Genomic DNA, 27,368 nt, shown 5'->3' on the forward strand with positions numbered 1-27,368 from the left:
AAATGAGGAAGAAGAATATCCCAGTCCATTCAATCTTTAAAGACTTTCTGAATATTCTGTATGTGTCAAAGTGTTGAAGGGCACAGTTACAAAGACTCCTCGTAGTCCACAAAAGGTTCATATACTTGGGGAATGTAGTAGTTTTCTATTGCTATCTTTAAAAAAGTATTTAAATTCATCTTTAGAAATAAATTTAGTGACTTAAAATGATAGATCAGAAGGCTGGCACAGGTCTCTTTGGGCTAAAATCAAGAGGTTGTCAGGGCGTGGGTCCTTTTTTGGAGGCTCTAGGGGAGAATCTGCATCCTTGTCTTTTCCAGCTTACAGAAGCTGCCTGCATTCTTTGGCTTGTGACCCCCTTCCTCTATCTTCAAAGTCAGCAACTTAACATCCTGATGACCTTTCTTCACTTATCACTTCTCTCTTTGACTGAAGGAAGAAAGCTGGACAGGCTGGTTTACAAGCTGGGAACTATTCTCTGCTTTAAAAGACTCATTAGATTAGCTCCACTAGGATAATTTAGGATAATTTCTTTATCTCAAGGTACTTAATTTTATCACATCTAGCCATGAAAGGTTAGCATATTCACAGCTTCCAGGGATTAGAACATAGACATTTTGGGGGCTATTATTCTTCCTACCACAGGATTAGACATGAGCAACCAACTATAGTAAGTGACAAGTAATTTGCTATATTGAGCTGTAAAATAAAAGAAAATCTCACACAGGCCTAGAAATGTGGAACAAATCACAGAGCAGAACAACTGAGCCAGGGTGGAAAAATAGGATTTTACCTAGGAAATAAGAAGAAAGGTATCTGAGAGAGAAAGAATAGCTTGAGCAAACCATGTGGTTTTTTAAACTTCTACTGACAACACTCAGTCTAAAAGTACCTTCATCTCTCGTCCAAACTCTTACATTAGCTTCCTTTCTAGTTCCCATATCCACTTTGCCTCCTTCCCAATCCATTTTCTACACAGCAGTCAGGGAGCTCTTAAAAACAAAACAAAACAAAAAAACTGGATGGCAAATTCTGTCATGACTTTGCTCGAAACCCTTCAATGCCTTTCCATTGCCGTTAGCATAAAGATCATCATTGTTAACAGGACGCATAAGCTCTCCATGATCAGACCCTTCCCTTGATTTTGTATCTTATATATGAAATCTTTCCTCTTGGTTTTCTGATCTGTGTTCTAACAATGAACTAGTTTCATTTTCTTTTTTCAAATTGGGGTATACCTTACATATAATAGTACACACAAATCAAAAGATTTTTTTCCTATTCCATACTTAAATGAACATCATCCAGCACTCAGAAAATTTTCTCATGCCTCTTAGTCAATGCTACTTCTTCCAGAGATTTTTTTTTTTTAGTTTTAATACTGTAGATTAGTTCTACAAAACTTTAAATTTCATTTAAAGGGAATCAGTAATTCATACAGCATTTTATCTGTCTTCTTTTACTCCACTAAGCATAATGTTTTTGAGATCCATCTCATCATAGTTTGTTCATTTTTATTATTGTGCATTATCCCCATGCATAAACCACCCTAATTTGTTTATCCATATACCTGTGGATCCATGTTTGGCTTGTTTACCACTTGGGGCTATTAATTTATTTTGCTGGGTTTTTTTTATTGAGACAATTGATATGTAACACATATTACTTTCAGTGTAAAACAATGATTTGATATATGTATATATTGTGAAATAGTTACCCCAATGACTCTAGTTAACATCTATCAGCACACATAGTTATGATTTTTTCTTGTCATGAAAAATTTTAAGATGTATTCTCTTAACAGCTTTCGAACAAAAAAACTATAGTCACTATGCTGTATCTCCAGGACTCCAGGACTTATTTTGTAACTGGAAATTTGTACCTTTTGACTTCTTTTACCCATTTTGCCTCCCTCTTACCCCTACTCTCACCTCTCACAACTACCAATCCTTTCTCTGTAAGTTCAAGAGGTTTTTTAGATTCCACAAACAAGTGAGATGACACAGCATTTGTCTTTCTCCATTTTACTTATTTCACTTAATGTAATGCCCTCAAGGTCCATCCAAGTTGTCACAAATGCAAGATTTTCTTCTTTTACTACATTTTATTTTTTTTAATTTTTTAAAAAAAAATTTTTTTGGAGAGAGAGAGAATAAGCAAGTGGAGGGAGGGCATAAGGAGAAGGAAAGAGAGAATCTTAAGGAGGCTCCATGCTAAGCCTCGTAGGGGGCTCAATCTCACAACTCACAAGATCATGACTTGAGCTAAAATCAAGAGTCAGCTGCTTAACGAGCTGAGCCACCCTGGCACTCCAATTTTCTTTTTTTATGGCTTAATAACATTCAATTGTATCACATTTTCTTTATCCATTCATCCATTAATAGACACTTAGGCTGCTTTTATATCTTGGCTATTTTAAGTCATGCTGCAGTGAGTATGGTGGTGCATATACATTTTTAAGTTAGTGTTGTCATTCCTTTGATAAATACCCAGAAATAGAATTGCTGGATCATATGGCAATTCTGTTTCTAATTTTTTGAGAAAACTCCATACTGTTTTTCAAAGGACTACATCAATTTACAATCCCACCAACAGTGCACGAGAGTTTTCTTTTCTCCTTATCCTTGCCATTGCTTGTTATTTCTAGTCCTTTTGATAATAGCCATTCAGACAGGTATGAGATGATATCTTATTGTGGTTTTGATTTGTATTTCCCTAATTATTAGTAATATTGAATACCTTTTCATGTCCCATCAATCCTCTGTATGTCTTATTTAGAAAAATATTCAGGGATGCCTAGGTGGTTCAGTGGTTGAGCATCTGCCTTCTGCTCAGGGTGTAATACCAGGGTCCTAGGATCAAGTCCCAAATCAGGCTCCCTGCAGGGAGCCTGCTTCTCCCTCTGCCCATGTCTCTGACTCTCTCTGTGTGTCTCTCATGAATAAATAAAATCTTAATATATATATATATATATATATATATATATATATATATATATATGTATGTATTCAGATCTTCTGCCATTTAGGGCAATTATGAAAAAAGCTTCTATGAAAATTTTTATTATTGTGGTAAAAAGCATATAACATAACATTTGCCATCTGAATCATTTTTAAGTGTACAAAACAGTAGTGTTAACTGTATGGCCCGTTATTGTGCAACATATCTCTAGAACTTTTTCGTCTCACAAAACTAAAGCTCTATACCTACTAAATAACTATTTCCCTTTTTCCCCATTCCTCCAGCTTCCAACAACCATTATTCTACTTTCTTTTTCTAAGAATTTTATTCCTTTAGATATCTCATATTAGTATAATCATGAAGTATCTGTCTTTTTGTGACTGGCTTACCTCACTTAACATAATGTCCTCAAGGTTCAACCGTATTATAGTATATGACAAGATTCCATCCTTTTTAGAGCTGAATAATATTCCATTGTAGGTATATGCCACATTTTCTTTATCATTCATCTATTAATGGACATTTAGGTTGCCTCCACCTCTTGGATACTGCGAATAATGCTTCAATGAATATGAGTGTGCAATTATCTCTTCAAGATCCTGTTTTCAATTCTTTTGGATATATACCCAGAACTGGAATTGCTGGATCATATGGTAATTATATTTTTAATTTTCTGAGGAACCTACATCTCTGAGATTTTCGTACAAGTTTTTATTTTGTGAACACAAGCACTCAGTTTTCTTTGATATATACCTAGGAGTGGAATCACCAAGCTATAGGGAAGCCATGTGTTTTACTTTGTAAGAAACTTCCAAACTGCTTTCCAAAATGGTTGTGCCATCTTTCATTCCCACCAGCAATGAATGACGAGTCCACCATAAGTGTCATACCTACAGTGACACCCTTCAGCCACAGGGGCATACTCCAATAATCAATGCCCACATCTAGCCCTGACTCCTCCTGTCATATCCTCACCTACACTATGTAAAATCAGTCTTCAAAAATTTAGCCTTTCTAGTGGGTATGTAAGAGTATCTTATTGTGGTTTTTACATTTTTTCCACAGACCTATATTCATGTTCACATCATGCCTCTTGGCATACATCCTTCCCTCTGTTTGGAACTTATCTTACTTTTCCTCCTACTGACCCTATTTTGGCCTCTCCATTTTCTTCCACTACCCTTTAGACCTCAGATCAAATATCACTTCCTCTTCTTGGAGAATATTCACTGACCATCAATTCTGAAATTAGATCAGATACCTCTGTTATATTTCCTGTGTCTCCTCTATACTTCTAGTACCTAGAGCCAGAGTACATCATAGACACTCAGTAATTATTATTTGAGTCAGTGAAAAATTCGATGAAGTGTGAAATGTCAGAACCAGTAGAGATGTGGAGCTTTAGAGGCTGTGGGAAGGTAAACTATGGTAGCTGTTCTGGAAAGCAATTTAGTACCATTTACTATACACAAAACATATGACCTAGTAATCCTGCTCCTGTGGTGTATACTGAAGACTTTCTCATCTAGAATCATTAAAGTACAGGTACTAGGAAGTTCACTACAGCTTTATTCAGAGGGGGTCAAACCTGGGGTCCATTATTGAGAGAATGGATACTTAAAATGTGGCAGATATATACCATGGAGATGCCAGGTAGTTCTTAGCAGCTACAGACTAGATAAACATAACTGCATGGATAGATTTAATAAATACAGTACTAAGTAAAAAAGTTAAGCAACAGAAATTATATATATGTATATAAAAATAAAATTTACAAAAAATAAAAATATATGCCCACAAAACAATAATATTTAGCTCTGAAGAACACCTTACAAATAAAATAATGTACATAGTATTAGATTGCCTGCCTTGGAGGAGGAAGAGAAAGCAATATACAAAGAGATTAAATTAAATAAATAGAACAATAGAAAATATGTCTTATTCAATAGCATTATTAATATGTTTTAAAATACTGTTTTAAAAATCATAAGAAATGAAATACATTTAAGGAAATGTACAAGAATTTAAGGAAAATACAGGAATTTAATTTTACACTATATATTTTCTCAGGTTAAATTCTTTACTTTCTGCTTTAGGTTTTTCTAAGTTTTCTTAACCTGGGATTGCTGGATAGGTTTCAGCCCTATCTTCTGTCACTGCATAACCTGCTGAGCCCACATGCAACTAGTCCCTCCATCTGGTCAACTCATGTCACTAGCCTCAATGCCATGCTCATACCTATGGTGACACCCTTCAGCCACAGAAGCATACTCCAATAATCAAGGCCCACATCTAGCCCTGACTCCTCCTGTCAGTAGCCTGCATCATTGGCTCAACTAGCCCCTTCAGTTAAGTACTTGCACCCCATCAGCCTAAGTCCCAACACTGGCTTCCACTGCTGTGTGCCTCTGAGAAGGCCTTGCAACTACAGGAGTACATGCCAAGACCCAGGACTACCCCAGGCAAGTGTGTACACCACCAGCTCCAGCCACCACAGTGGCTGTCCTGGTCCCTAGCTGCTGTACTTGAAGAAGATACTGAGGACCCAAAATCCCTTACAGTCACTCTAACACCTCCCCATCCTCCGCCATCACAGTGCTCATGAAAGACTACACAGCTGTCAGTGTTACGGACCTGAGACACATGAGCCAACTAAATATAATGCCTCCCTGCCCCAGACACAGAGCTACAGGGATCATGAATAATCAGGGAAATCTGACACCACCAAAGGAACTGAGGAAACTTCTAGTAACTGACCCAAGGAAATGGAGATACATGAATTGCCTGAAAAAGAATTAGAAATAATTTTTCTAAAGATACTCAGAAAGTTACAAGAGAATACAAACAATTTAACAAAAATCAGGAAAACAATAAAAGAACAAAATGAGTTCAACAAAGAGACAGAAAACAGAAAATAATCAAAAAAGGTTTGGAGCTGAAGAATACAATAACTGAATTAAAGAATTCAGTACAGAGCTCAACATCATACTGAACCAAGCAGAAGAAAGAATAAATGAAATTGAAGACAGATAGTTTGAAATTATTCAGTCAGAGGAGCAAAAATTTAAAAAAAGAATGAAAAGGAATGAAAAAAGTGTAAGGGATTCATGGGAAACCATTAAGACAATCTATGAATTATTGGAGTCTCAGGAGAAAGTGACAGGAAGTTTATTTAAAGTAATAAAGGGGGGCAGCCCGGGTGGCTCAACAACTTAGCGTCTGCCTTCAGCCCAGGGCCTGATCCTGGAGACCTGGGATCGAGTCCCACATCAGGCTCCCAGCATGGAGCCTGCTTCTCCCTCTGCCTGTGTCTCTGCCTCTCTCTCTCTCTCATGAATAAATAAATAAAAACAATCTTAAAAAAAAAAGAAAAAATAATAAAGTAATAATGGCTGAACTTCCCAAACCCGAGGAAAGATTTAGATATCCAAGTTTATGAAGCTAATAGGTCAGCCCCAAATTCCAATCCAAAATGATCTTAATAAAATAATAATAATAAAACTGTCTAAATTAAAGACAGAAATGTAAAAGTATCAAGAAAAAAATATCTCATACTGGGGAACTCTTCATCAGACTGAGTGGATTTCTCAACAAAAACCCTGCAAGCCAGGAGACAGTAGGATGATATATTCAAAATGCTGAAATTAAAAACCTGCCAACCAGATTAGTTTACTTAGCAAAGTTGTCCTTCAGAGATGAAGGTGAGATAAAAATTTTCCCAAAAAACAGAAGCTGAGTTAGTTCTTCATCACAACATCTGCCTTACAAGAAATGCTGAAAGGAGTTCCATAAGCTGAAAAAGAAAGGATAATAATAAGCAACATAAAAACAAAACATGAAAATATTCTCTACACAAGTAAATGTAAGAACACAGAATCAGAATGCCCTAATACTGTGAAATGTTGTATTAATCACTTAACTCTAGCATAAATTCTAAAGGACACAAGTGTTAAAAATAGCTGTAGCTACAGTAATTCACTAACAGATACATCCCTGAAATTCTAACATGAAAAAAATGTAAGGAGGAAGAGTAAAGGGGTACAGTTTTGCATGTGATCAAAAGTAGGTTATCAGCTTACATAGATTTTTTTTTAAGGACTTTTGAGGTCATGATTTTTTTTAAATTTTTATTTATTTATGATAGTCACATAGAATGAGAGAGAGAGAGAGAGGCAGAGGGAGAAGCAGGCTCCATGCACTGGGAGCCCGACGTGGGATTCGATCCCGGGTCGCCAGTATCGAGCCCTGGGCCAAAGGCAGGTGCTAAACTGCTGCGCCACCCAGGGATCCCTACATAGATTTTTATAGATACAAGATGTTTCAAGATTGCCTCAGACTAACCATAAAACAAAAAGCTATGTAGATACACATGAAATAAAGGGAAGGAAATCAAGTATACCGCTGTGAAGAAATATCAATTCAAAATGAAGACATCAAGGGAGAAAGAAAGGAACAAAGGGACTACAAAACAGCCAGAAAGCAATTAACAAAATGGTAATAGTAAGCCCTTAGAGAGAAACAATTATTTTAAATGTAAGTGGATTAAATTCTTCAATCAAAAGGCATAGAGTGGCTAAATGGATTTAAACAAACAAACGAGACCCTTTGTTACTGTTTACAAAAGACTACTTCAGTTTTAAGGACACACATAGGCTCAAAGTGAAAGGATGGAAAAAGATATTCTGTGCAAATGGAAACCAAAATAGTAGGAGTAGCATACTTATATCAGAAAAAATAGACTTTGGATCTAAAACTGTAACAAGAGATCAGTTCATCAAGGGAATACAACAATTGTAAATACTTATGTAGCCAACACCATAACCCTTAAATATATTAAGCAAATACTAACCGGCCTGGAAAGCATAATATACAGCAATACAATAAGAGTAGGAAACTTCAGTACCCCCACTTTCTCTAATGGATACATCTTCCAGACAAGAAAATCAATAAGAAAACATCAGACTTGATCTATACTTTAGACCAAATGGATCTGACAGACATGTACAAAACATTTCATCCAACAGCAGGAAAATACACATTTTACTCAAGTGTACACAGAACATTCTCCAGGACAAATCACATGTTATGTCATGAAACAAGTCTTAGCAAATTTTAAAAGACTGAACTTATACCAAGTATCTTTTCTGACCACAATAGTATGAAATTCAGAACGAATAACAAGAGGAAAACTGGAAAATCCACAAAAATGTGGAAATTAACACACTCTTGAACAACTAATGGATCAAGGATAGAATCAAAAGAAAATCCAAAAAATATATTGAAACAAAAATGGAAACACAATATAATGAAACTTCTGGGCTAAAGCAAATGCAGCGTTAAGAGGCAAACTTACAGCAGTAAATACCTACCTAAGTACATACATAGATACATACATAATCTACAACAATCCTTATATCTTAAGGAACCTCTAGAAAAAGAACAGACTAAGCCCCAACTTACAATGCAATATTATTCAGCCATAAAAGAGAAGATTCAACTTGGGTGAACCTGAGGGCATTATGCTACATGACATAAGGCAGAGTAAGAAAAATATTTATCTGTATGATCTTTTTTATATGTGAAACCTAAAAACTTTGACCTCGGTATGTGTATTAGATGATGGATATTAACTAAACCTATTATGATAATCATTTCACAGTATATGTAAATCAAACCATCTTGAACTTATACAATGATATATGTCAATTATTTCTGAATAAAACTGGGAAAAGCCCATGTTAAACTTATAGAAACACAAAACAGAACGTTAGTTACCAGGGGCTAGGAGTTGGGGGAAATGCAGCAGTGTTGGTCAAAAAGTACAAACTTTTGGTTATCAAATGAATAAATTCCAGGGATCTAATGTAAGGCAAGGTGAATAGAGTTACCAATACTCTATTGTATGCATGAAAGTTGCTGTGAGATTAAATCCTGAATATTCTTACCATAACAACAACAAAATGGTACTTATGTGGGGTGAAAGATGTGTTTTTGTGGTAAACATTTTGCAATATATATGTGTATCAAATCATCACATTGCACTTTAAATTTATATAATATTGTATGTCAGGTCTCAAGGCTGGAAAAAATTAAGAAAATTCAGTCTCCATTAGGGTACCTAGTTTGAGGATTCTACACCTGTATTATCCACATATTGTTAGATGTAAATAAGTTTGCATGTTTACATATAAATTATTCACTTAAACGTTTTCCTTAAGAATTTTCTTCTCAGAATGCAGATAATTTTTGTTTGGAAAGATTTAAATTGAGTATGACTCACTTAAATAGCTTTTATCTTACATAGCAAATCTAAACACTTTCTCACAGTCTCCTTATCCAGTACACTCTTGGGCAGGCTATAACTTCCTAAGAAATGATTTTTTTTTTTTTTGTATTCCACATGGACTCATTTGGAACTCCCTCTTTTGGGTAATGTTAAATAATGAATAGCTGATATTTCTCACTCTTCAGAGGAGGAGTTAAAATATTTTTCATTACCATATCATTGATAAAACTTGATTTTAATATTTTAAGTTTATTATAAAAACACTAAGTTAAAATGGAAACTACTTAGAGATGCCTAGAAATATCGGCTTTTTTTATTATAAATCTATTAAAAATGGCTAAATAGTCCATTTGTCTTCATAAACAGCTGTGTTTTAAAGATGGCATTTTTTTCTAATATGAAAGTAACTCATTATAGAATACTAGCAAGTATAAACTGTATGAAAAAGAAAATGAAAGCCACCTATCTATTATTCCACCACCCAAAGAGAGCCATCATCTAAATATTGTGTTTCCTTAGTTTCCTGTGGTAGCACAGGCATGACTGTATCTGTGTGCAATTCACACAATTTTATGCATAGGCTAGATGACAAAGGGACAAATCCAAAATATTAAATAAGTAATGTCTCATAGTGTTTATTACTTACAAGTCAATTTTATTTCATTTTTTTAAACCTTCATTAACTCTGCTAAGAACATTTTTCCCCACGTTTTTGAACCTAAAGCCACAGCTTCACAGAAGTGTAGTTAGAACATTAGCAAATTGAAGCATTAGCAAATCACAGAGCTCAGATTCAAAATCAATTCTCTCGTCATCTCAAAACCTAGTTTTCTTCCCTCAATAATCCAACTACTTCATGTATTTGGATATCTGCTACAATCTGTCCCTTTGACTAAATTAAAAATCATTCTAAAAGTTTGCCTTAAAACACCCTCAGAGTGTTACTAAATTAAGTTTAAGTATCAAGTATAAATTTTCAAGCAATTAGTTTTGGTTTTGCCTGAGCAGAACACCCCACAGATGATGTCGAATAAAAACTATTTACACACTACCATAGAGCATTTCTTGTAAAAACGTTGGTTCTGTAGCAGCGATTTGCTAATCAAATTCAGAATTTGATTTGAAATGCCTCCGGCAGGCAGCCAATCCAGTTATGAAAGAACAGAAGCAAAAACTAGAGCCCTGGTGAGTCTCCTCCAGAAGCAAGCTGGGTCCTTTGCTCTCATTAGCACACTGGTTCCATAGGAAATCATTGTAATTGCTCCTAAAATAAAATACTATAGTTAATTTTTTCAATAAATTATTGGACCATCCTAGACACAAAACATGTACATTTCAGAATCTAGAATTATAAAATATTTTGACATGTTTTAATATAAACAGGAACATTTCCAATGATTGCTTGGATCTAAAATGTTTTTCCACTTGACATTTGTTTATACTTCCTAGGAAAGAAACTCTATTTATGGATAACTGAATAACACAAATAAACATCAGAGAGAGCTGAAAAATCAGCTTTGATTATGCATGAAAATCTACAATGTCATTGTGTACTCTTATGCCGTATTCTGATTGCCTGTTTATTTTTACAGAACTGCTGGTGAGCCTATGGAAGAGGAGCCAGCCTTGTGAAGTGCCAAGCCCCCCCACCCCCATATTTCCTGTGTGTGACATCATTGTGTATCCCCCCACCCAGCACCCTCAGACATGTCTTGTCTGCTGCCTGGGTGGCACAGATTCGATGTAACATAAACACTGGGCACAAAATTCTGAACAGCAGCTTCACTTGTTCTTTGGATGGACTTGAAAGGGCATTAAAGATTCCTTAAACGTAACTGCTGTGATTCTAAAGTTACAGTAAACCACGATTGGAAGAAACTGCTTCCAGCATACTTTTAATATGCTGGGTGACCCACTCCTAGGCCCAGCGTATGAACTAATAACATCCAGTACAGCATTAGATACTGTTAATTATTATGGATGCTATGACAGCCAGTGAAATTTTGGGCAAAACCTAAGAAATACTCATTCCTGACATTCTGATCAGTTTTTTATTGGGTAATTTTTGTCAGTCTTAAATTGTTTACAGGATTTGCTTTCAGCTATGAACGGATAGCAGTTCCCGACATATTGCAAGGGTTGTTTTGTTTTGTTTTGTTTGTTTTTTGGCCTTTGTTTTAACACATGATTCAACTCTTGCTAGTAAGAGTTCAAGATGGAAAAACTGGGATGAGGCTTTTTTCAGTGGAATAAACCATGCTAAATCTCAAAGTCCAAATGCCAAAGGAACCTCACATACTGTATGTAATGGTGCAATATTTTATGTCACATTTTTTGAGAAAAATAACCCTATTTCCCTGATATCCCTCTGTGTATCCCTACACATGGAGATTTACAATTGTATTTGAGGATGAGGTCTCCCCCCTCATACATCCTTTGCTCTGATGATAGTAGTTTCAAGCATATGTTCAACATAAGACGGTCTTAATTTTTTCCAAATCCATTAAGAACTTAGTTCTCACTTTTCATCTTTCCTCCATCACATCCTTTCTTCTTACCTTTCATCCTTCCTTCCTATAGAAAAGCTAAAGATTACCCATAATCTCCCCAATTACTCAGGAGCCTTGAGTATTTCGTGTTTGGGTTTTTTTTTTTTGTTTGTTTGTTGGTTGGTTGGTTTTACTTTTCAGGTTAACACGGTTGCTTGGCCTGATGTATTCTTTTAGCTGTGACATCATTGAGGTGAAGCAATGTTACTGAATTTTCTAGATCTTCAAAATGTGTTAATGAAGGCATTGCCTATTTGAAGTCACCTTGAATTGTGTTAACCTTAAAGTTGTGCCTTCCTGTGGAGAAAAGACAAACACAAAAACATAAATTTAACCTTCACACATGTTGCCTTAATGTCAAAGGCTAAAAATAAAGGACATTTATTTCTGAGATAAAAAGTGATTTACTAAATATTAGTAGGTTATGCCCCTACCTCCCAAAATTTTATTTCAATGTATAACTCAAACACCTAAAGATATTGATGTAGAATACCTCACAGTATTTAATATCTGATGATGCTTTTGAAAGAGTTGATGTTTCTTTTATATATTTTCCTAACTCAAAGGATATATTAAAGCCATAAGTGAAGATTGTCATGCTTTTATTCAGAAATCTGAAAGAGACCTTAATTAAAACAAGGTTTTAGGGAAGGCCATGATATGAAAGATATAGAACAATATGGTTTTAGTTAAAGAGGACTCTAACCTGTAAATCAAAGATGAAAGATCTCACTCAAGTAGAATTATATAACTCCCTTTTGTTATACAGTCAGACCATATTTTTCATGCATTTGGTTTTTTTAGGATTACCATTTTAATTTTAAAGACTTTTATTACATATACAAAAATGGCTCAATACTTGGTTTAACATCTTAGAAATTTGAGACACTCTTTGAAATAGGAAATCTTAAATGGAATGTAATTCAGTATTAGTTAAAAATTAGTTTTATTGCATAAGAGTAAGGTCAATCTAGATTCACAATAGTAATGAATTTTTGCAAAAAAAATATTTTCGAAGAAATTCATGCAATCTTGTTTGCTAGCTCTTGCTATTTTCCATAATTGCTTGAGGAGATTTACTTACAGAAAACCAAATAGTGGAGCCAAAGAAAACACACACACACCTTGACAAGGAAAGTTATATCGTATTTTAATTGGAAATGTAATTGTGACTTTTTAAAATCAACTTCATAATAACAAGTCTCTGTTACTACTTTCCATCCTCCCAGATATTTTTTAGATGTTGAATAAGAAAATGAAACAGATTAGTGCAATCATAGTAATTTACTGAAGCTTCCTGTAATAATTTTGCCACATACTTATTATACATAGCCATCAAACTGATAAAGCCAAATCACTAGGACATCTCCATGGTTATTTAGATTTAAAACATGACACATTAATGAGTTAATCACACATACTTCCATGTGATACTGTACCCAATTGGTTGCAGTTAGGGTCTTTAGGATACCAAGAGGCAGATAAACTATGGAGAGGATTAATCACAGCTGAATGTAGTATTAAGAACAGAATGCCAGTGCTTTTTGATTATACCATTACAAGCTGTAGGATAGCCTTCAGGGACGGAATGGAGGCTTTTGGAGAATATCAACACTTCTTTTGAAATAGACCAGCACTTTTTGAAAGGGTGGTTTCACTTGGTAATCATTTTCTTCACTTACACACTTAATTTTTATTGCTCATAATAGTAAGAGGTTATTAGAAGAACTCCCCTCTAAACATTATCAGTAACATGTCTTTCTGATCCATACTTTGAAGGCTAAATGCATAAGCTTTCTCACAATCTCATAACTTATGCATGATGAATAAAAATGATGACTTTTGAGAAATCAATTAATAAATAATCCCAGGGCTTTAATAAGATTTGATAATAAATACAAAAAGAAAATTAAGTTTCTCAATTATGTGCTATAATCCAGGGTTAAATATAAAATTGAAAAACAGACAATTTTATTAGGATAATAAGTAAAATGGACTTCAAGTGATAATTGAGGCTATATAATTATTGCTTAGTAAATGGAAAGAATGTTTTCAAGTGAAATATTTTAAAACATTTTTAACATATTTACATCAATATCAGAGATAGAAATCTGCTTTTAGAGAAAATGGAGATACTTGTGCAAAACTACTGCAAATCGCATTTCCATTACCAATCACAAGAATTGAAATCTTGCCTTCAGTTTTTACTATAACCCTTTGCAAACTTTCACATACCTCTCACTGAGGATAGGTGAGGCATCTGGCTGGCTCAGTTGGTAGAGCATGCAACTCTTGATCTTGGGGTTGTAAGCTCAACTCCACATTGGGTGTAAAGATTACTTAGAAATAAAACCTTTAAAAAAAAAAAAGAAAAAGAAAACGTGGTGGATTTGAAAGCAGGATGTCTCCTCACACAATTTCAGAAACTGTAGAGCTGGTCTCTCCTAACAGCTTAGTACTATTTTATTTCCAAAGGTCAATCATAAAGCTTTGTGGATTTACTGGATTTCTTCACAGATTCCATATGGAAATAAAATAGAATTATCGTGTGGAAAGTCTCCTGGGAGAAAATTTCTCTTCAATCAGGACTTTTATACTTATTTTTTATGCCAGCATCTATGTTTAAGGTGGTTTATTTAAATATTTATTACTATTTATCTTCTGAAAGTTTACACTCAACTTGTCTCAGTGAAAGTATTAAATGTCTAATAGCCACAAAACAAGCCAAAGTTTTCTGTCTTAAAAGCAATTCATTCTGAGCTGGAAATAATCATTTTGTCAGAGTTTGACATTGTCATTTCTAGGTGTATCTATCTTAACATTCTTTTCCTGCTTCAGGAATGAAATGACTTGCTGAGAAAATAGGAAAAAGAAAAGAAGTAGGGAACAACACCTGTTTAACTCTTCCGTAAAGAGAGAATTTTCACCTCCAAAAGAAATGAAAACCAGATGATCTAAGCTAAGAAATGGAGGCATTTTATTGTTGTCTTTAAAACTGATCATCAACATGGTCATGATCTTCATCAAATATAATATCTCTTGTGTTCCCAGAGGACACAATTATATTTTGGTCTCCAGCAGTATTATATACTATTTACTGCCTTTTGAATGAAGTATTAGGAGTATTATATCACCTGAATCAGTACCATCACTAAAATACGTAAGTGCCTATCTGTGGCTTCTTTTCTCAGTCCTATTTACATTGAAAACCATAGCCCTTGCCTCCTTGATTTTACTCTATCAAATGCCTCATGAAACACAACATGCTTGTCATATGGTCCAGAGTATAAATTTTTTAGATAAACATGGTATATAGGACTCTAGAACTTGATTTCTCCAAATCAGCTCCAGTCTATGTTTTTTATAATATACATGGCTGGTTTTATATAATGGCTTATGCAACAGCTGAGTCAGTTATAATATGTTGGAAATAGCTGGGTCAGACAATTGAAACTTAGACTGTTGATCTGGGGCTTTTTGGACTTGATCTCAATGATAGAGTAATAGGATTGTAACAATTTCTCAAACCATCTTAATTCTCAAACTGGAACTTTTAGCAAACGCATGATGAATTCACCATACAGGGCCAGTCTTAGTAACCAACAATTTCCTTTCCACCCTTCTTTCCCTTGTCTAACTGCCAATAACAAACTGCCATATCTAAACTATCAGAGTAATTTCTTAAATCTCTATGTTTCCTAAGTAGAAACAACCTCGGCAACTTATATTCTGAGACACTACTAGGTATACTTTGAGTCATGCCAATTTACATAAACTCTAGTATAGATTCTCTTTATCTTCCTTTTTATCTCTTCCTTTTCAAGAACTACTTGACTTTTTTTTACTATTCTTATTTTAAAATATAGACCCAGTTATTGTGTTTTGGCCTACGGTCTTGGATTTGGCACTTTGTTTTATTAATACAGAATTTTTCTTTTGGTCTCAAATGTGGTTTCCCACCATTCTTGGTACTGCCTACTTCTGTTGTACTAGTTATAGCAGTAAGAAGATTATATATACTCTCCATGCCGTTTGGATGATGCCTTTCTGAGTAAACTCAGAAGCATAAACTCTAACCTGAAGAAAAAATGCCAGAGGAGTAATTTTAAATCAATATAATTTGGAAATAAGATATTATTTCCAGACTATTCAAAGAAAATTGGAGCCTTTTATTTTTCTGTTTGGGCCTTAGGCACAATAGAGGCAAATGTTGCAACATCAAATAAAATAAAGGAGGGTCAAATGTTTTGTGGGACAATGTCGTCATGTCCTTTAAGCTTCATGGTTGTGCCCTTTCTTAGAGTTGGCATTTTATGATACTTGATATCTTGCAGCAGCTTCAGGCTGTTGCTTTTATTAACTTAAACTTGAGTAGAAGTGAAGTAATATAACAACTTAGGAATTAAGAATTCTGAGATCTAAAGAGGAATCACACTTTCCTGGGGATGAAAAAAATGTTTTTAGATAAAAATCTACATATGCTTTTTCTAATTTTAAGATTCTCAAACTTTTTCTGGATAAGCAATGTCAGTGTCTATCTCCACAATAGCTGGGTTATATGAAATTGCCCTTTCAGTGGTTGCTAGGCATAAGAAGCATTCTGTTACAAGTGAATGACCATTTTGTAGATTATACCTTGTCAGTTTGTGTCATTTGAAAGCAAATATCCTGATATTTTTAAACAAGGTGGGCAGGGCAGGCAGGAAACGAATATTTATTACTCTCATGATTAAACAACTTTAGACCAGGCTTGTTGATGTGTATGCCAATAATCTGGAGTTTCTGGCTTTGTGTAAAATTAAAATGTCTTTTCTATTGTGGTCTGATATCTGTTTCTGTAATAAGATCAGTTTGTTGTCCTCTGTGCACCAGTGGTTTTGCCCTTAATTTTTTTGGCTAGCATTCACCAAAATCTGTCATCCAGAGCTGCTGAGAAAAATACTTGTTGCCAAACTTCTTTTCTTAAAATTGTGCTGCCAGTGATGTTTTCCCAGATGTGAAAAATAATTATCTAATAAAGGATTAATACCTAATAACAATACCATTGTTGAACATGCTCATGGAATGTTTACCTTCTTTAGGATTCCTTTTTTGTATTTGAAAATATTGAATGAATAATTCAATGGTGTGTTCCAAATTAATGTCAATGTTGTTAATGTTGTGATTTTCCTTCAAAGGATGAAAGATTTCCTTTTGTCTTGTGTTTTCTACTGAATTAGATTTTCCTCTAGTCCTAGTGTGAATAAAAGCTGTTTGAAATAAAAGTGTTCTTATTTGTCTACCTCCTTGGTGTCCACTGCTAGACTCTGAATACTAGATATTTGGCAAGTGTTTGTTGAATAGATAAAATATTAATTATAAGTTACTGTGACATATACTGTTTCACTTTCAAAAACTGAAAGGCTATTTACAAGGGGAAAGGAGAAAAAATGAGTGGGAAATATCAGAAAGGGAGACAGAACATGAAACACTCCTAACTCTGGGAAACGAACTAGGGGTGGTGGAAGGGGAGGTGGGCAGGGGTTGGGGGTGACTGGGTGACGGGCACTGAGGTGGGCACTTGACAGGATGAGCACTGGGTGTTATTCTATATGTTGGCAAATTGAACACCAATAAAAAATAAATTTATTTAAAAATCCCCTTTACAATGTGAGAATTAAAAAAAATGAAAAAGTTGGTTAAAACAGAGTTGCTGTTTGAATGTAATGTGCTACTCAGGATAACGAATAGCTAACACTGGTTAAGCCCAAACTTGTGCCTGTTACTTTACTGAGCACTGTACCAGAATTACACTATTCATCACTTGAACCCCTACATTATATATTATTACTACCATTTTCAGATGAGGCATGGAGCATAAAAAGATTAACTCATTTGCTTACCCATTGTCACAGATAGTAAGAGATTAGGCTTCAATCCTTATCTATGTCTTTTTAGCTCTAAAGTCTGTCCTCTCTCCAAATGGCATCCATGATAAGACGAAGATCATATCATGGCATACTAAAGGGATTTTTTTTTAACTATAAAACTATGACTAACCTTCAGAATAGGCTATATGCTCAGTCTCTGCTAACTTTATGATTTTATTAAATTACCATTTTAAATGGATTTGGTAATTGTGGCTAGGTTTGTACAGTAAGTACAAGTTTCAAAACAGTCTTTTTTTCCCCCTATTTCAACATCTTTCTTTAATCTAGCCAATAACCCTAAAATGTCTTTGGAATACTTATTTCAAAAACTCTTGAAATCTATTCCAAGACCAATACTTATTTTTGTATTTTAGAACCCCCTGCAATGTTTAACGGTCTAAAATATAACTGTTTCCAATGGACAATGGCTTGGATTCCTTCTGGGAAAAGATAGTAATATTTTGTCTAACAGAAAGTAAACTTGAGATGGAGTTAGTGGGTAGAGTCAGTTTCAATGGTAAACACCTTCAGTTTAATCAGATTTATCAAATGGCAAATGTTACTTCATGGTTCTTTGTTTTAAGTTTCCATGGTGAAAAAAGAGCAATTGAAAATATGAAGTATAAGTAAAAAATGAGACTGAGTGCATTATTTTTTAAAAATAGTTTGTAGTTAAAAATAGAAGACTAAGGAATTTCTTTTACTACTTACACTTTTGGAATTATTTGACTCAGAGTACTTCCAAATATCGCAATTACTCCTCAGCTTGTAATATCAGTATCAATATTAACTTCCACAGGCCTTCCAGTTGACCATAAATGGATGATTCCCCACATATCCTAATAAGTACTTTGGAAAAGACTGATAGTTGTTCTTTCAAATGTCATAAGAATAAGGGAACAAGATTCAGAGAAAGAGTGATTGATTTCCCATTTTTAATATTTAAAAAGCTAGAGATATAATAAAGGAAATATTGCGTTTACCTTAGATCAAGTCAAATTTTTTGAGTCCTTACTGTTTTTAGAAAAGGAACTTCCTATTGAAAGCTTATATAATACATGTAAAATTTGATACAGTCACATGTATTTTTTGCTTTTTTCCAAGAAATAATAATTCCAAAAAACCAAGATTAAAAAACTTAAGATGTGATAAAGTAAATCAATATAATGATGTTATAAAATTAAGTTAACAAATTAATTATATATATGAAGATTTAATCAGATATGAAAGACTTTATATCCATTTTAAATGAGGTTTTTCCCTTAAGAATCTATATTTTTAGTGTGCTATTTTTAATTTTTCTTCTTTGCTAAACAGTTATTTTAGTTGTTTATTTTTAAAATAAATATATTACTAGTTGTCAAACCCTTCGCCTGGGCTCTTATTTAAATCTCAAAACACTCCCATGAGAGGAATAATTTAATAGATGAGGAAATGAGTTTAACTGCCAGAAAAAAAGCCTATCTTCTTTACCACTATCCAAATACTTATATTCGATGTAACCAGTATTCACTGAATGCCTACAATATGTTACATGTATTCAGTACTGGTCTCATAATAGCATGGAAAATAGCAAGAAAATTGGCAGTATGACTATATAAAAGAAATGAAAGCTTCATGAAAATTCCCTTTTATATAGCTACAAAAGAAACACTACCAGCGAATAAATTTGGGATAAGAATTATGTGATACTAAGGCTTAAACAAAATGTGACCTGTCTTTCTCCACCAAATTATGACATAAAGGCAGACATAGAATATGTAGGAGAAATATTTATTCTCTAAATTATATATAATTATATTAACAGGAAGATTTGGGCAAAGATCTATGAAGAGAGTTGATATGATTTAGGGCGTTTATTAATGTCCCTTTCATCCCTGATGTCTACTATCCCTAATGTCAACATTCAATTAAAAATATATAATGTTGAAAATTAGGAGGACATTAAATTTGTAGAGACCCTAAAAATCCCCTTAGAAATTGCTTTCTAAATTGTAGACATTTGCATTTTTGTCATTATTTCTTTTTTAAAAAATCAGTTAATTATAATTTCTGTGCATGAAGTCCCAGATAATCATGTTCTTCAATAACCATTTCTGCATTATTTCATTGCCTTTTAATGAAACATAATTTCCAACCTCTTTTACCTTTTAAAGCAGTGATCTTGATAAACAGTACTCTCAGTTCTTTCATCAGACCCCAAATCCTGATAGGCTATACCACTCTCATCAGATACATTTATAGAGGGTCTCTGTGCCATTAAACTATGCTGCCACTTTGAAGTTTGAATTTCCCCCAGTTTAAAATTCAGCCCCATACTTAACTAAATGCATTTAACTTCTTTTGTTATGGTTATATGTATGTCTATCTCTCTCAAGACCAGCTATCCCACACCGTCTAAAACACTGCTTTGCAATTAGTGAATATTATATAAGGATTGCTAGATACGATGAAATAGTTCCTTCTAGTCATTACTCCTTTAAGCTCAATGGAAAGTGAATAGAAAAGTATATGGTGTGCTATAAAATCACTGTCCTTTCTCTTGGGATCAAGCCAAGTCAGGTATATAGAGCTTTGAGAAACTATTTCAAAAGCAGCCAATTATATAAATCTTGTTTACTCTCAAGTTTGATTGATGTATTCCTAGAGTATTCCCAAAGAAAATGCAGCACCAGAAATCCAGACTTTTGGACTCTAGACCCATTTCTACCATGAACTAGCTTGTGATACTGGGTAAATTCATTATCTTTTCATGGCCTTAATTTCTTTTTTCCCTTTAATGCTGTGAAAGTTAAACATTATACTTCTGTCATTTTAGGGAAATTATATGTTATATTTCTATTATTCTAGTGGTTACTTATATTATTAAAATGCCCACTTGACTTAACGTCACTTAGTCTTAATCATCCATCTCTACTTTCCCTTTACAGAATACATGAGCCTTAAATTGCATTGATTTCCATATACCTTATTTTATGTCTTATTATTGTCTACTTTTAATTTCTCTTTGTTTTTTTTAAAGATTTTATTTATTTATTTATTTATTCATGAGAGACAGAGAGAGAGAAAGAGAGGCAGAGACACAGGCAGAAAGAGAAGCAGGCTCCATGCAGGGAGCCTGATGTGGGAATCAATCCCCGGACTCCAAGATCATGCCCTGGGCCAAAGGCAGGCGCCAAACCGCGGAGCCACCCAGGGATCCCCTTTCTCTTTTTGAATTTTGATTTCATTTATAACAATTATTGTTTTAATACAGTGATTATTATTTTCTATTTGCAACAAAAATAATAATAATGTCAGTACTTATTGAGATTTCATTATGTTTACCAAATTTCTTGCTCAATTTCTCTCTTCTTTCAGACTTGGAGAGAGTAATGTTCTCTTACTTTCTCTGTCTGAAATATATTGTTTTGACCCCACTCTTAAATAATATGTTGGGGGGATCCCTGGGTGGCGCAGCGGTTTGGCGCCTGCCTTTAGCCCAGGGCGCGATCCAGGAGACCCGGGATCGAATCCCACGTCGGGCTCCCGGTGCATGGAGCCTGCTTTGCTTCTCCCTCTGCCTGTGTCTCTGCCTCTCTCTCTCTCTGTGACTATCATAAATAAATAAATAAATAATAAATAATAAATAAATAAATAAATAAAAAATAATAATATGTCGGCTGAGTATAAAATTCTGGAGGCCAGGTGGTCTTCATGCAGATTCAATGGCAGGGCCACAGCGGTGGGGCTGAGGGGTCCTCTGATCACTCCCTGGCCTTGAGTGTCACAGCTGCACTGGATTCTGAGGGCTGTTGACTCCCTGCAACTTGGGCGAGCAAGAGAACAAATCGTCTGAAGATTTTCACCTTTTATTTTTAGTGATTCCATACAGCGGCATTTTATAGCCAATGATTGTGGTTTCAAGTTTATTTTAATCTATAGCAAAGTTTTGTAATGATTTTCTAATCTGTTTCTGAGTACTCTGTAGCCCTGCATTATGAGGCACCTACCTTCATTTTGCTAATGCTTATTCTGAATAAAAGTTTTTCCTTGAAAAAAAAAAAAAACTCTCCTGAACACTGAACTTGGCCTGTTGTACATAGCCTATACCAAGTGCTGGATTGAGCCTCTCTTTAATAAGGAAAAACAAAGACATGGTACACATTCCAGGGCTAAATATTAATTGCTTGACATTCTGTATGTATATACTAGTGAAACATATTTAATGATTTAAATTTCTTATTGAATCTGCTTTCTTTTGTAGCAATCTAGGAAACTGTATTTTGGAAGATATTTGAAATTATGTAATTCTTGAATAAAATGTTTTTCAAAAAATTCTATAAAATTCTAGGTTGCAAATTTTATTTTTCTCAGCACAAAGATACCATCATTGTATTGTATTCTTACCTCTACTTTAACTACCAACATGTCTGTAATCATCTTTGAAAGTAATTTCTTTTTTCCCTCTAGATCTATTAAGATCATCTCTGTAAGAAGGTGTGATCTTTTTGTTTATCCTGCAATGGACTTGTATTTCTTAAATCTGAAAATTAAATTCATTTTTCTAAGATTTTATTTATTTATTCATGAGAGACCCAGAGAGAGAGAGGGAGGCAGAGATACAGGCAGAGGGAGAAGCAGGCTCCATGCAGGGAACCTGACTTGGGACTCAATCCCAGGTCTCCAGGATCACACCCTGGGCTGAAGGGGGCACTAAACTGCTGAGCCACCCGGGCTGCCCTTAAAATTAAATTCTTTATTCTATGTATTTTAAATTATTTATGATTGAAAGTAGCCCCCTCAATCTCCTGTTTCTTTCTTCTCTAACTCTTTGGATATAGCTCTTCTTAGATCCAGATTGATAGACCTCACCAGACTTTTTGTCCCTAAACTTGCCTTTTACATTTTCTATCATGCTGTCTTTTTATGCTGCCCTCTGCAAAATTTTCTCTAATCTTTCAGGTCTAATTTTATGCATTTCCATCATATGAAGTTCAACTTTCACAGCCCATGTTATTCATTTTAAAAGATATATTCATTATTACTCAGCCATTAGAAAGGACAAATACCCACAATTTGCTTCGACGTGGATAGAACTGGAGGGTATTATGCTGAGTGAAGTAAGTCAATCAGAGAAGGACAAACATTATATGGTTTCATTCATTTGGGGAATATACAAAATAGTGAAAGGGATTAAAGGCAAAAGGAGAGAAAATGGGAAATATCAAAGAGGGTGACAGAACATGAGAGACACCTAACTCTGGGAAATGAACAAGGGCAGTGGAAGGGGAGGTGGGTGGGGGGTTGGGGTGACTGGGCCATGGGCACTGAGGGGGGCACTTGACAGGATGAGCACTGGGTGTTATACTACTATATGTTGGCAAATTGAACTCCAATAAAAATATACAAAAAAAAAGATATATTCACTTCTTTTTAAATACTCTGTTGTCCTGATGTCTTATTTTCTTATTGCTCAGACTTTTCGTTTTATATTTTAATTATTTTCTACACATTTAATTTACAGTGTCTATCAGAGTTGTCTATGATCTCAGGTACTAAAGTATTGCTTAAATTGGTTTATTTATTCTTTTGAAAATGTCTTATTGTGAATTCACATTCAGTGGGCTTTTACCTGTGGGAAATTCCATGTTACCTGGATTGAGGGGCAGTTTTGGATTTTCTTCTGGCATGGATCTCAGGAGTTTTACTATGTAGGACCATTTTGATGTTCATTTTGCTGCTTATAGGTTCTTTAACCTTATAACTAATAAGAGTTGAAATCTCAAATCCATGTACAAGCTTATCAATCATCAAACTTTTTTCTCACCCAGTGTCCACAAAGAAAGTACAGCTTCCTTGTCATTCTGCTGTCCATGGGCAAATGTATTTTTTAGTCTACACTACCACTTAGTGGGTCAGGCTTTCAAGGATCCTCCCTAATTGTGAGCATGTGTGCACTGGATGGGTTTCTCAGTTCCAGTTTTCTGCCTCAGTTCAACTCCTGTCTCTGCATAGGTATGAAAACATAAGCCCTTGGGTTCCTTACATTGGCAAATCCCTACAACCTTATCCCAAGCCCTGGCAGTATCACCTTTCCCACTGGCCACTCTTACTTTCAGTGCCTTCTTCCTCTCTGGTACTTGGAGGTTTCACTGGCCTGGTGAATTTATCTATATATATATAAAAGAAATTTACATCTAGTTTTTCTTGATTCTTATGGCAGAAGTGCTACAGTTTAACTCATCCCTCACACTGACAGTACTGAGAATGGTCTCAGGCTCTATGAAATAAGAGCACTGGGTATCTAATCTCTATAGTTCTATTTAACTCTAATATCCCATGAATTCTTCATGTGCATGAAATTGACACTTATGTATATGAAATTGCTGGTCATTTCACTGCTTAAGGGAGCTCCTCACTCTGGGTAATTAGAGTTACTGCTGTAAGAGTTTCTCACGAACCTAAAATAAGAGTCTGAAGACTACTTCAAAAGAGGAAGTTAGAAGCATTTATGCTATCTGCAGAGATTTAACTATTACTGGTGATTTGCTCTTTCTTGGACCCTCTGAAACTACCTCTGACAGTGCAGTGCTGGTAGTCTATCTTTGAGTTGTATGTGCTTAATCTCACTGTTGGTAGCAAATGTGAAGAGGAAGGAATTGTAGTGAGTTCCACTTGTCTGAACCTTAGAAGTAAGGCTAGGGTTACATGGACATCATTTTCTTGTCTCTCAAAACATGACAGGGAAATAGATACCCGTCATATGTCAGAGAGTGAAAGATTTGGGCTAATGCTTGGCAGGAACATACAGAGCTGAGGTTTCATTTCTTTGCTCTCTAGTACATACTGTGGCCATGTTAAAGTTCAGGCTTCACATTCCTTTCTGGTGAAAAAGGGATTTAATGAGTATGCTACATGTTCTTCTAGCTGCTAACTGGCATGCATCTTCCTCTCATTTTGACTACCCCTTTTTGAATAGCTTGGATATATTGTGTATGAGTATCTTTGTAACTAAAAATTACTTATTGAGAAGGAAGAGGAATCATTGCTGTGGGACAAAAACATTTTCCCTCAAAAAAGAATGTACAAGCACACAAAAAAGATGTGGGATTTTTATGAATCATATCCTGTAATTTTTCACTTTTTTCCAGCTACCTCCTTCTTAGAACAGAATCCAAGAAAACCAAAGAAAACTATTTGTACTGTGAGCAAAAATTTTGCCAAATTGAATTACATAATTCATCTAGCAGATTTGATGAGTTCCTGGATGCAATTTGCAAATTTGCATTTTGGGCACAAGGAAATAATGCATTTGTTATATATGAAAAAACACAGTGCTTATTACAAAACCATATTTTGTAACTGCTCAGGAATGTCTCTGTATATATGTATAGTATATACATGAAACGTGGCTATTTATCATATATACTTCAGGATATTTGACAGTGAACAGAGTGAACTATGGAATCAAATTTATGAATTATTAGAAATTAAGAATTTTTATAAAATCATGAATAAATTATTAAATATATTAATTAACATGATCAACTTTCAGCTGGAAAGGATGTATCATACTTGGATTCAGTGTACATTATCCCTATTTCTTAAAATTAACATTCTCAGTTATAGAGGGGGGGTAGGGTCAGCAAGACGTTGGACTAGGAAGCTCTTGGGCTTCATTCCTCTATTGAATTATCAAATAAACATCCTCAGACTGACTAAAATAACTTCACAGGTACTCTGAAAAACTTCTAAAAATTACAACAACCAAGCAAATGCCCAATCAAGAAAAAGCCACAGAAAGGTAGTTAATTTTCTGATACTTTTATTCACTTTTGCCTCAGCTGCTTCATGTCTTTGCAGAATTCTCTGCAGGTCAGGACAAAGTGGCTTATCTTGGTCTGCTCAGACTGCTATAACAATATCTCTCGGTAGTTTAAGAAACAGACATTTATTTCTCACAATTCTGGAGGCTGGGAAGTCTGAGATCAGGTCACCGATATGGTTGGGTTTTGGTGAGAACCTTCTTCCTGACTTGAAGATGGCTTCCTTCTTACTATAATCTCACCAGGGGGTTAAATAACCTCTATTTAAGAGGAAGCTCTGCTGTCTCTTCTTTTTATTATAAGAGCACTAATTTTATCATGAAGTCTCTACCTATATGACCTATATAATCTGAATTTAAATACCACCCAAAGACTTCAATTCCTAATACCATTGCACTGGAGGTTGAATTCCTAACCTCTTGGAAAAGAGAGGTGCACATTCAGTCCATAACAGGGCCAATTCCTTGTTCCCTCCCTTGGGCTGGAAAGAGCACAGAGAAAACTGTAAAGTTTTGACAATATAAAAGGATCAAACTCCTGAATCAAAATATATGCATTGGTGAAAATGGGTTACAAGAAACAGGATCCACCTATGAGCTGTCTATATGAGACACATTTTATTTTACTTAAAAAATGTTTAATTGAAGTTTAGTTGATACACAATGTTGCATTAGTTTCAGGTGCACACATAGGGATTTGACAAGTCTCTGCTATGCTTATCACTAGTGCGGCTACCATCTGTCCATAGAATGGGCCATAGAATGCTATTGGTATAGAATACCATAGAATGCTATTATACCATTGCCTAAATTCCCTATACTGTACCTTTCATACCCGTGTCTTTTTAATCTCTCAGCCCCCCCCCCCCACTGCTTCACCCATTTTCCCCATCCCCACAACCCTCTCCGCTATGGCAGCCATCAGTTTGTTCTCTGTATTTATGGGCCTGTTTCTGCTTTTTGTTTTTTATTTGTTTATTTTTTAGATTCCCCATATAAGTGAAATCATATGGTATTTGTCTTTCTCTGTACTGATTTCATGTGGAATAATACCTTCTAGGTCCATCTATGTTGTCACAAATGGACTGAGTAATATTTTTATAACTGAGTAATATTCCAATATATATATATCACATCTTTATTCATCAACCTATGGACAGTTGGGCTGGTTTTATATCTTGGCTATTGTAAATAATGCTGCAATAAACATAAGGATGCATATATCTTTTCAAATTAGTGTTTTGGTTTACTTTGGGTAAAGATCCAGTAGTGGAATTACCAAATCATATGGTATTTCCCTTTTTAATTTTTTGAGGAACCTCCATACAGTTTTCCAGTGACTGTATCAATTTGCATTCTCACCAATAGTGCATGAGCATTCCTTTTTCTCTCTACATCCTCACCAACAGTTATTTCTCATCTTTTTGATTCTAGCCATTCTGATAGGTGTAAGGTGATATCTCTTTATGTTTTTGATTTGCATTTCCCTGATGATTATAAGAAAAAGATGCTGAGCATCTTTTCATGTGTCTGTTGGCCATCTGTATGTCTTCTTTGTAAAAATGTCTATTTAGGTCCTCTGCCCATATTTTAATGAGATTATTTGTGATTTTTTGGCTTTGAGTTGTATCGGTTTTTGTATGTATTTGGGATATTAATGCTTTATCTGATATATTATTTGTGAATATTTCCTCCCATTCAGTAGAATGCCTTTTCATTTTGTTGATGATTTCCTTATGCGAAAGTTTTTTTTTTATTTTGGTGTAGTCCCAATAATTTATTTTTGCTTTTGTTCCCCTTGCCTGAAGAGACATATCTAAAAAAATGTTGCTAAGATTATTGTCAAAGAAATCACT

At 34.7% G+C, this 27,368-nt stretch overlaps 1 protein-coding gene and 1 long non-coding RNA gene across 2 annotated transcripts in view; one reads left to right on the forward strand and one right to left on the reverse strand.

Annotated features, from left to right (window-relative positions):
- The window catches only part of HDAC9 (histone deacetylase 9), a 910,451-nt gene extending 898,629 nt beyond the window's left edge, over positions 1-11,822 (forward strand). Inside the window, 1 exon segment of the mRNA XM_055314616.1 lies at positions 10,840-11,822. Coding sequence (XP_055170591.1) covers positions 10,840-10,879 — 40 coding nt within the window. The 3' untranslated portion in view covers positions 10,880-11,822.
- A 56-nt stretch (positions 11,823-11,878) lies between these two features.
- On the reverse strand, positions 11,879-17,054 carry LOC129502807 (uncharacterized). The gene is made up of 2 exons (XR_008663031.1): positions 14,032-17,054; positions 11,879-12,093 (listed from the first exon to the last, which is right to left on the reverse strand). It is a non-coding gene; the product is annotated as an uncharacterized LOC129502807 (long non-coding RNA).
- Positions 17,055-27,368: the final 10,314 nt, after the last annotated feature.

This window comes from Nyctereutes procyonoides, unplaced genomic scaffold (assembly GCF_905146905.1).
Source record: "Nyctereutes procyonoides isolate TBG_1078 unplaced genomic scaffold, NYPRO_anot_genome, whole genome shotgun sequence".
NCBI classification, from domain to species: domain Eukaryota; kingdom Metazoa; phylum Chordata; class Mammalia; order Carnivora; family Canidae; genus Nyctereutes; species Nyctereutes procyonoides.